Raw genomic sequence first — 12054 nt, 5'->3', positions numbered from 1 at the left:
CACGCACTAGACTATGAAATGAGGACCCCTGTCTCTAAGCCCCACCTCCCTAAATGACCTGGTGGAAGACTTTGCCTCAGGCTCCCTATGACTGCAAGTGCCTCCACTCTATGGTGGGTTTACTTGGAGTAAATTGCTTTTATGCACTGAGCCCAGGGAATCATTGAGCAATTCCTAGTTTGGATGAACAAGTTCTCATGAAGAGAAAGAAAAACAAACAATAAAAATGTAAGGAAGATGACTAAAAGATGAGTCAGTCCTTACCATCCCCCTCTATCTGCCCCCGGCCCACCCCACCCCAGGTTCTGTGTCAGTCAGCCTTCTAGCTCCTTTGTCCCATTGGACGTGATCTTTTAGAATTAATTTCTCAACTCGCCCCAAGGGAAGTCATTGATTTTTCACTGATTTGAAGTTTGGTATTTTTTGACAGGTATTCTATGACAGTGCCTAGAGACAAAATCATAGGAGACGCACAGATGCTGGACGACAGAGTGCCGAGACAAGATAAGGACCTACAGACCACTCAAGCAGTTCACCAGTACCAGCTCCGCAGGAGTACACATCTTCCTGGAGTTTCCACTCAAGTCCAAGGAGTTGAAGGACTTTCTGATTTCCCTCCAAACTTGTTACGCACCTCAATGAATCCGGCTAACAACGAGGTGCCCAACGAGAATGAAAGCAGCCGTCAAGGCAGAGTGGCCCCTCTCCAGGCAACACTCCTTGGCAGTCCTGCCACACCGCTGCCTTGCTGGGGCTCGGCTGGAACGAAAATCACCGTGGGTAGCAAAATGAAGAAAACAATACAGGCAGAGGGAAAATCCTATGATGTATTGAAGAAAATGATAAAAGCACCTGTATGGCAGAAAGTAGCAATTCGGGGAGCAGGTCGAGCTATTTCAGAATCAGTGCATGGGAGCACAGAATTGGCTTCGTCTCCATGTACTACCCCCACATCACCGATTACCGACAGTGTCTACAGGCAGCCCTACATTGACAGAGTCATTCATTTGCTGGCATTAAAGGATTACAGAATCTCGGAATTGTCTGTTCGACTGCAGAAGGACGGAATTCACAAGAAAGACAAAGGCACCATTGGAAAAGTTCTGGAGCAGGTAGCCGTTCTGAATCCGCACAATTTTACTTATAGCTTAAAAGACTATTTATTCAAACAGGTGCGACGAGACTGGCCTGGGTACAATGAATCAGACAGGCAGTTACTGGCGTCGGTGCTTGCCAGAAAAGCTCCTGCCACCAAGTCTCTGCAATCTTCCAGAGATTCTAATACAGGTGGCATTCCCCGCAAGAAAGGGCGTTTCCCTTCAGCTGTCGTTGATTCCTTGAGAGGGAAAAAAGGTAAAATATCTCACCTGACGATGGTAGCGCAGCCACCCTCAAATACTCGATTGAATAAAGGTAAAATGTCTCACCTGACGACGGTCACACAGCCACCCTCAAATACTCGCTTGAATAAAGGTAAAGTATCTCACCTGACGACGGTAGCACAGTCACCTTCAAATGCTCCATTGAGTAAAAGTAAAATATCTCACCTGACGATGGTTGCGCAGCCACCCGCAAATCCTCGACTGAATAAAGGTAAAACATCTCATCTGACGACGGTAGTGCAGTCCCCCTCAAATGCCCGATTGAACAAGGCCAGGAGGGAACCTGCTGCAACTTCTGTAAAATCTCCTGCAGCGACAGCAGAGCCCCTTTGTGCACCTCTGTCCTCATCCCACCGTGCTGCTTCCAGTTGTTCCCGGCGTGGCACTCCAGAAGGTGCCAGGACCCAGGATCCAGAAGATGACCATGTCTGTCAAGATAGCAGCACCGTTGAACACCTGCAGGATGAGTCTAATACCACGAAATATCCAATGCTCTTAGAGAAAACACATCCAACATTCCCTTTGAACAAGACGCGCAAACGTGCATTTACAGAAAACCAAGCCAACAGCCAAACATGCACAGTGACAATGGAGATACAGGAGACAGATGCTCCAAGCCATGAAAGTTATGTAGAGCCAAACCCCAGTGAAGACGATAGAGAGCTTTACCCTATACCTCAAGACGGCGCTTCGACATCTGAGGTCCCAGATTATTTGACCAAGTACATCACCATCGTTTCTTCTGAGCAGCGGGAGCTCTACGTAGAGGATTTTACTGCAGAGTTTGAGGACTGCCACGCCCTTCGTGACACTCTGCTGACTTTATCCTCGCCCTTTTTTGACCTCAAGGCAAAAAAGATGCAATCTTCTCCAGGCACAAAGGAATATGAGGATATCAATGAGGAAATCTTACGAGAATATCAGAAGCTGAAGCAGAATAATCCCAATTTTTGCGTGCAAAAAAAGAGATTTTATTATCTTTATAATAAGCTGGCTCACATTAAAAGATTAGTAAGTGATTTTGACCAAAGCAAATAGAGTCATGTTACTAAAACTGGTGAGACCAAAGTTAACTTGAACTTATTTATTGAAAATTACAATTATTTGTCTAAGATTTCAAACGGATGCAACGTTGTCCATTGAAACATTCAGTATTACTATTTTAAGTTTGGGTTTGTCTTTTTATGCTTATATTTATCTTTATTTTATTATTGTTTTCCTTTTCTGATAATTTCTATTTCTCAATTTATTTTTACTCCCCCCTCCTCCCGCCATGTTACTTTGCTTTTCTGCACTTTTGACACTATTTATCTGTTTTCTTTTAACCTCGAATTCCATTTTTGTCTCTCTCTCTCTCTTAAATGGGAGATCTACTGTTTGAGACATGGAATCGTACATGTATAGCCTTAAGGAATAAAGACTTATTTTGCTTTCAAATAACCACAGTCTGTTTGTTGTCCTTTCTTAACTCAAAGTCTTCCTTAAAATGCAGTTTAAAGAGTTGTACAAAATATTCAAGCAGTGCATGTTTTCACTTCATTAATAGATTTGTTGCCCGTTCTTGAGATTTTTTAATCTTCTAGAAAAACACAAGTTATGTGATCAAGCTATTGATCGATTTATATATACACACATACCGAATTTAAAAGCAAACTCACTGCCATTGAGTCGATGGTGGGTCATGTTGACCCTATAGGACAGGGTAGAACTGACCCTGTGGATTTCTAAGACTAATTCTATTCTCTCTCTCTCTCTCTCTCTCTCTCTCTCTCTCTCTCTCTCTCTCTCTCTTTTTTTTTTAGCAGACAGGACACTTGTAATATGGTACTCAAAGAAACACACTTTAAACATCAAGACAAAAATAGACTAAAGTGGCTGGGGGCAAAACCAAGCCAAGGGCAAGCAGAAAAAAGATCAAGAGTGGGAATTTTGACCTCTGGCAGTGTAAATTTCAAGGCAAAATCCATCTAGAACAACAGCGAAGAGTATTACACACGTAATGACTAAAGCTATAATTGAATAACAAAACTAATAAATATATATTCACCAGTCAAAGAAGCTCAGTTATATTAATCAAGCTCACAGAACTAGAGCAAAATAAATGATACTAAAATAATAATAGGTTACTACAATGTACAAGTCAAGGAAGAACACAACATCAGGAAGGAAATTCAATATAGTCACAGAAAAACTAAACAGCACATGAAGACTGCAAATCTTTATGGAAATAGAAAGTTCGATCTTTCTACATCAGAGCAGCTGGTGGTTTCAAACTACAGACCTTGCTGTTAGCAGCCTCCACAGACACACACATCAAATTATCTATTGTTGTGTCACATTCCTATACACTTAGCAGCCAAAAGCAACCCGTGTTTTTTTATCTGATAATTTCAGTCAGGAATCGGGACAAGCTTAATTGGGTCTTCTGCCCCAGAGTCTCAAATGAGGCTGCAATCAAGGTGCTGGTCAGGGCTAGAATTTTTTCTGAGACTCAATTGAAGGATATTTTGGGCAAGATTCCATTTCTTTTGGACTGGAGCTCCAAGGCCTTAGTAACTGTTGTCAAAAAGGCTCCCTCAATTCCTTGCCATGTCTGCCTTTTCATGAGGCAGCTTACAACTTGGTCACCAGCTTTATTAAAGTCAGAAAGGGAGAGAGTTGTCTGCTAGCATGAGAGACATTAAAACCTTCTGTAACACAATATGGAAATGGCACCCCATCACCGTTGTCACATTCTATTGGTTGAAGTAAGTCACCAATCCAATCCATGCTCAAAGGGAGGTGAGTACCCAAACCCACTGCTGTCAAGTAGATTCCAACAGAATTGCAGGGAGGCAGGATCACTGCAGGCTGTTTTAGCAACTATGCAGCACAGCTATCATCTATCTTAAGACATTCAGAAATATCTCTTAAAAAGTTGTCACCTCTTTGTATTACCCCACTAAACTGGCTGGCTATTGGATCACTCCTCCCTAAATAAGAGAGATGTTCATTTTCTTATAAAATACCGTACGTACTCGTGTAGAAGCCGAGTTTTTCAGCAGGTTTTGTGGTAAAATTAGGTGCCTTGACGGATATTCGGGTCAGTTTATACTCGATTATATACGGTACTTTCCAGGCAATACGTACATTTCTACCACGTTAGAATGTCTCTCAATGCAGGCCTCAAAAATTCATATTGCAATAGATGGCCATTCCCAAAGTAAACATTTTGATCCAAGATTCTTCTTTAAGTGAATATATAGCAATTTGATGATATTCTTTGATTCTATAGGATTAGTTCATTATCCCCCAGACTCCTTTCCAATGAAAGTAATATTTTCACTTACTGAATGATTACATTTCTCTTTTTTTAACATTTTATTAGGGACTCATACAACTCTTACCACAATCCATACATACAACAATAGTATAAAGCATATGTGTACATTCTTTGGCCTCATCAATTTCAAAGCATTTGCTCTCCACTTAAGCCCTTTGCATCGAGTCCTCTTTTTTCCCCAACCCCCCGCTCCCCCCTCATGGGCCCTTGATAATTTATAAATTAATATTTTGTCATATCTTGCCCTGTCCGGGGTCTCCTTTCACCCCCTTTTCTGTTGTCCGTCCCCTCGGGAGGAGATCACATGTAGACCCTTGTAATCGGTCCCCTCTTTCCAACCCACTCACCCTCTACCCTACCAGCATCGACTCTCCCACCCCTGGTCCTGAAGGTATGATCTGCCCTGGATTCCCTGTGCCTTCATCTCCAGTCTGCACCAGTGTACATCCTCTGCTCTATCCAATCCTGCAAGGTAGAATTCGGATCGTGATAGTGGGATGGGGGGGGGGGGACGCATTTAAGAACTGGAGGAAAGCTGTATTCTTCAACGGTGCTACATCACACCTTGGCTGACTCATCTCCTCCCCTAGAACACTCTGCGAGGGGATCTTCAACGGGTGACAAATGGGATTTGGGTCTCCGCTCTGCACTTCCCCCTTCATTCATTATGATAAGATTTTTTTTCTGATGATGATGTCTTATACGTGATCCCTTCGACACCCCGTGATCGCACAAGCTGGTGTGCTTCTTCCATGTGGACTTTGTTGCTTCTGAACTAGATGGCCGCTCATTTACCTTCAAGCCTTTAAGACCCCAGACACTATCTCTTTTGATAGCCGGGCACCATCACCTTTCTTCGCCACATTTGCTTATGCACCCATTTGTCCTCTGCGATCGTATCATGGAGGTGTGCAACCAATGATATGATTCTTTTGTTCTTTGATGCCTGATAACTGATCCCTTCAGAACCACGTGATCACACAGGCTGGTGTGTTCTTCCATGTGGGCTTTGTTACTTCTGAGCTAGATGGCCGCTTGTTTATCTTCAAGCCTTTAAGCCCCCAGACGCTATCTCTTTCGATAGCCGGGCACCATCAGCTTTCTTCACCACATGTGCTTGTTCACCCGCTTTGTCTTCAGTGGATGTGTCGGGAGGGTGAGCATCACAGAATGCCAATTTAATAGAAGAAAGTATTCATACATTGAGGGAGTGCTTAAGTAGAGGTCCAAGTTCCTTCCGCCACCTTAATACTAAACCTATAAATATAGGCACATAGATGTTTCTCATCTATATATATATATATATATTTGCATATGTACATGTCTTTGTCTAGACCTCTATAAATGCCCTTTGTCTCCTAGCTCTTTCCTCTATTTCCCTTGACCTTCCTCCTGTCCCACTATCATGCTCCATCCCCACCTGGGTTACAGCTGTACCTCTTCATTACGTTACCTAACTCTTGATCATTCCCTACCAGGATTACATTTCTTATAAGGGATAATGTTCTAGACAATTTTTTATTGTTCTTCACCAAAAGTCATATGAATTTATTTGGGCTATATATTAATTTATTAGCATTTACATGATATTCTCTTGAAATGACCTTAAGTATCTTATATGCTTAATAAAGCATCAGTGTTGTTTCTGAAATAGCATGATAGCTTTTTTCCTTGGTAAGCCATATATTTTGACCTTTGGGAGCCAAGATGGGATTTTGCCCCATGTCACTCAAGATTTCCCATTTCATGCCAAGAGGCTAGGCTGAAGAGTGCAATCTTGTCAGACTTCTCTCTTCTGGAGGATTTCCTCACATAGAAAGCGTCTTGTCCCATTCGAAGCCTTCCAAAAACTCGCATTCTCATTGAGTCCATGCTGAAGCCTAGTGACCCTATGGGACAGGATAGAATCACCCTGCAGGGTTTCCTAGAGTGAAAATCTTTTTTTTTTTAATTTAGACACTTTTCTTTAATTCACATTACAACCCTACAGTTCTAAGTACCAGAAAGAATCAAGAAGAAAATTAATTTCGTCAAATTTGAAGTTAAGTAAGACATTATAAATAAAACTTGTTAAAGTGAAACACTGCTAAATCAAAGTGTATCACTGACCTGGTACCTGTTACATATATGCATAATTCATGTGATACACACATATACAACAACTGTTTTGGTAGCACACAGACCATACACTGGTCTTTTTATACCCAGGGGAAGTAGCACCATGAACATCATCACCATCTTAAGATGATAAACCAAAGTGTGCCCACATTACAATAAAACATGTCGATTTATTCAAGGTGGCCCAGCCTAACAATTGTGAGGATGCCTCTGGATTGGGCAGTGTTTCATTCTGTTGGACACCAAGTTGCTATGAGTTGAAAGTAACTTGCCAGCACCTTACAATGGTAACAATCAATGAGACAGGAAGGCACATACAGGGGAACAGAGGCCATGGGAACACCAAAAAGGACCTGGGAACCAGGACTACTGACAAGGAAGGAATAAAAATAGCTGAAACCTTGATTTGTAATTTTAACCTCCAAAAACGGTGAGAAAATATATTTCTGTTCTTGAAAGCGACCCACTTGTGTAGCGACCTCATCCATAAGAGGGACCAAGAACTCCGGGATGCAGAGTACTATGGAATGAAGTCAGGGAACTTAGGGAAGGAAGTCACTATGCGCTGATCTTCATAGAAGCCCATGGCAGGTAATGTGCTCAAACGTTTACCAACATGGTCTGATGTCATTTTCCCGTCAATAAGTAAGGCAGTATGATGTCAAATTACAGAGAAGGAAGGTTGTATTATGTCAAGTTACAGAGAAGAATTTATAGCCCAGAAAGAGATACTGTTTTACTCAAAATTGTAAGACTAGGAAATTAGAGCTGACTTTGTTTTTAAACCTGAATTCCAAGTTGGCATTCTACTGGTAGGAATTCCAAATGAGCAAGTAAGCAAAGCTGGTAGCAAGAGACCTGAACTGTCTGTTTTACCTTTGTGTAACCAAACTAGGCCTCATATTTATGGCTGAGGTTGGATCCTGACGTTGCCAATTTCAGTAGGAATTTGGACAAGTTACAGGAGCGCTTGCTGATTGATTTTCTATCGGTATGATGGAAACTGTCATACTCACTCAGCCTGGTGGAAGATAAACACTCCTGGCAGAGCTGCTCTTATGATGATTGCTGTTCCCTCTTGGATGGGGGCAACCCAGATGGGCAATTGTGTGTTACAGAGCAATGGACAACTGCCTTGACTTCATAGTTTTCTGAGACCAGTGGTTCTCAACCTTCCTGATGCCACGACCCTTTAATACAGCTCCTCATGTTGTGGTGACCCCCCCCCACCCTAAAATTAGTTTGTTGCTACTTCATAATTGTAATTTTTCTCCTGCTGTGAATCAGGCGAGCCCTGTGAAAGGGTCATTCGACCCCCAGGTTGAGAACCTCTGCTGTAGATCAAGAAATATATCCTATAGCTTGGGATCCATATATATATATATATATATATATAATCAATGGTCTCACTGATAAATTCAAATGCCTGAGGTCTCTGTAGTCCAACCAGGTTTGTTTGGAGGGAAGTTTCCATTAGGTCATACATACAAAACAATAAAACAAGGACTTGTTTTAGTTCAAAATGCAAACCAAAGTCAAACTTGCCACACAGGCATTTTCTTTAAGTGATCCATAAACTCTTAGAAGTAATCTGATAAAGGTGAAAGTCTAGGTGATTGGGGACTCAGGAGACTGGAATTTTTAAATCCTTTGGTGGGTTTTCCCAAGTGTAAAGTGGAAGGGCAGCCAAGAAAAGGAATGTCCTTCGTGAGATGGATTGAAACAGTTGCTTCGACAATGACCTCAGGTATAGAAACCATTGTGAATATGGTTAAGACTGTGGAGTGTTTCACTCTGTTGTGCATACGGTTGCTATGGGTCAGAATTGATTCAATGGCAGCTAACAACGAGTAAGAATGGAAATAATACTCTTAATTTACAAGTAGGTAAGCTTCACCTAGTTGAAGGATTTCCTGCAAATAACAAGTTCACCCATCCAAAAGAACTGTACATTGCTATTTATCTTGAAGTGTATCGGGTAAACATGTTTAGGCACTGAGTTCTAGGCAGTTTTCCGTGGATAAAAAGGAAAACAGGAAGTGAGGCTTAAAATTACAGATTTGAAGGACAAGTTATGCAGATAATTTGCCTAGTTTCCAACCATGGCTCTGCCACCTACTACTTCTGTGATCCTGGGTAAACACAAGAAAATTTAACACCTATATATTCTCATTGCCCAGTCTTAAAATTTTGGGTGACATATTTGAAGGGGCAGTGAATTATTTAATGTGGTTCATGTCGACAAAGTCTCTAACCCCCCAAATTATCGTTTCCTACACGAGTCTGGTAAGAAGGTGTGTAAGATACCGATAGGATTTTCCTATGAATAATTGTGACTAGGATTACCAAGAATGCCATCCTTCTGGGCATAAAAGAAGCCCTCTGAGGAGCAGGAGGTGGGAATCTTATTACCAACAAAAAACAGGAGTGGAGTGCGCCTCTGGACCCAAGATCCCCATGTAGCAAAGATCCTGGATCCCAAAGTCAACAATAACGTCAAAGCAGCAGCAGCAGAACCAGAAGCCAGAGCATGAAATATAGTAAAGGAATTCCCAGCCCATGGAGCAAGTAAAGCTGAGTGGATTTGTGAAGGAGGCTGGCTTATGGAATGGGATGCTTCCGAGCGCTTAATTGAGGATTTGGCACTTGCTGGCCCTGAGTCGAGCTGAGTGCCTTTGGGGTCAGGTTTAATGAAGTGGGGTGCCTCGGGCACTTAATTCAGGGAGTGCTGAGGTTGCTGACCCACGGAACTTAAGTTGAACACCTTCAAGTTGAGGGTGACCGAGGAGTGCCCTGCCCCTTTGAACATTATTAGCAGACCTGAAATAACTTAGTAACATCACCTGATAAACAACTATCCTGAACATTTCTCACTGACATTACAACTTAGTAACTTCCTTAATAAACGCTTTCATCATGAACTTTGTCTGAGTTCTGTGTAGCTATTGCAATGGATATGAGAACCCAGAGAGATAGAGAAAATAGACTAAGAAAACACAATATTGTTGTGGTTTGCAATTGGGTCCGTTCTGAGACATAGCAACATTACGGGACAGAGTAGAACTGAATTGAGTCATAACAGTACTGCAGGACTGAGTGTAATGGCCCCATAGGGTTTCCTAGATGGTAATATTTTCAGGAGCACGTGGTCATGATTTTCTCTCCTGAAAAGGCGTTTGATGAGTGTGAAGCACCAACCTCTCAGTTAGCATCCAAGTGTATAACCATTGTGCCACAAGGGATCCTTGTTGGACAGCACATACATCCACCGCCACTAAGTCAATTTCAACTCGTAGTGACCCTATATAGGGTTTCTGAGTCCATAAATTAAAAGAAAATCATTTCTTTGGGGGCTCCTACAGTTGTTATCACAATCCACACATCCATCCTTTGTGTCAAACACACTTGTACATTTGTTGCCATCATCATTCTCAAAATATTTGCCTTCTATTTGAGCTTTTAATGTCAGCTCCTCATTACCCCCTCCCTCCCAACTCCTCCTCCCTCATGAACCCTTCATAATTCATAAATTACAATGTTGTCATATGTTACACTGTCTGATGTCTCCCCTTGCCCACTTCTCTCTTGTCCATCACCCAGGGAGGAGGTTAGACGTACACTCTTGTAATCGGTTCCCCCTTTCCACTCCACATTCCTTCAACCCTCTAGGCATCGGCACTCTCACCATTGGTCCTGAAGGGGTCATGTGTCCTGGATTCCCCGTGTTTCCAGTTGCTATTTGTACCAATGTACATTCTCTGGTCTAGCCAGATTTGTAAGGTAGAATTGGGATCAAGATAGTGCGGTGGTGGGTAAGAAGCATTTAAGATCTAGAGGAAAGTCATATGTTTCATCATTGATACCCTTCACCCTGACTGGCTCATCTCCTCCCCACAAGCCTTCAGTAAGGGGTATCCAGTTGCCTACTGATGGACTTTGAGTCTCCACTCTGCACTCCACCTCATTTACAATGAATGATATGATGTTTTCTTCTTTGATGTTTGATACCTGATCCTTTGACACCTCGTGGTCACACAAGCTGGTGTGTTTCTTCCATGTGGGCTTTGTGATTCTGAGCTAGATGGCCGCTTGTTTATCTTCAAGCCTTTAAAACCCCAGACGCTCTATCTCTTGATAGCCGGGCACCATCAGCTTTCTTCACCACATTCGCTTATGCAACTTTTGTCTTCAGTGATCATCTCGGGAAGGTGGGCACCCAAAGATATGATTTTTTATTCTTTGATGTCTGATACCTGGTCCCTTCTACCCCTCGTGGTCACACAGGCTGGTGTGCTTCTTCCATGTGGGCTTTGATTCTCTAAAGCTAGATGACCGCTTGTTTATCTGCAAGCCTTTAATACCACAAGCGCTATATCGTTGGATAGCCAGGCACCATCAACTTTCTTCACTACATTTGCTTATGCACACATTTTCCTTCAGCGATGGATGTGTCGGGAAGGTGTGCATAATGGAATGTCAATTTAATAGAACAAGGTGTTTTTAAAGGAGCAAATAGTTTCATCTTTTTCCATGGAGCAGATGGTGGGTTTGAACTGCTGGCATTATGGTTAGAAATCCTATTCTTACCCAACTCTGCTACCAGGGTTTTCTTTTTCGGGCTTTTTTTTTTTTTTGGTATTGAATTCTATAATACCTAATAATTAGGTTATGTTATAGTGTTTTAAAAAATCTAGCCAGATGTTAATCAAAATATTACAAGTATAACTTAAAATTTAATGTGTTGTAAATCCAAAGTGTAGTAGCACCCTCCTATGTAGTAAAAAGTCCTGTTAAGCTTAATCAATAGAGATGTTCTAACTCCAGAAGGTGGCAAGCAAGCCCATTTAGATAAGTAGCCAGGAAAAAAGCATCCCTCATTTAGATTACAACAGGTGGTGGAGGTGTGGTAGCCCCTGGAGGAATGTAGGTAGCAATTGTTTCCTGTGATCATTATAAAACCTGATTTTTTTTGTCACATCGTTTAGGGTATATAACTTGCTTTGATTTCAAAGCACTTTGGATGTAGCAAAACCCACTAATTCATTATGTCTTGTGCTTTAGAATTAACTGAGAGTTTCTTGACTGAACCTGGTCACTGTCTTAGAATGAAACCAAACCCAACCCCAAACTCACTGCCATCTAGTCTATCTCAGCTTACAGTGAGCCTATAGGTCAGGTTAGAGCTGGCACTGTGAATTTCACAAGACGGTCAAGCTTGACAGAAGTAGACAT

General features: G+C 42.0%; 1 protein-coding gene across 1 annotated transcript; it reads left to right on the top strand.

Moving 5' to 3' along the window:
• The first annotated feature begins 476 nt into the window (after positions 1 to 476).
• Positions 477 to 2420, top strand: LOC142433760 (RNA polymerase II elongation factor ELL2-like). The gene has a single exon (XM_075538465.1). The coding sequence runs from the start codon at positions 477 to 479 to the stop codon at positions 2418 to 2420; it is 1944 nt and encodes a 647-aa protein (XP_075394580.1).
• Positions 2421 to 12054: the final 9634 nt, after the last annotated feature.

This window comes from Tenrec ecaudatus, chromosome X (assembly GCF_050624435.1).
Source record: "Tenrec ecaudatus isolate mTenEca1 chromosome X, mTenEca1.hap1, whole genome shotgun sequence".
NCBI lineage: Eukaryota > Metazoa > Chordata > Mammalia > Afrosoricida > Tenrecidae > Tenrec > Tenrec ecaudatus.
This window is presented reverse-complemented; position numbering and strand designations above follow the sequence as displayed.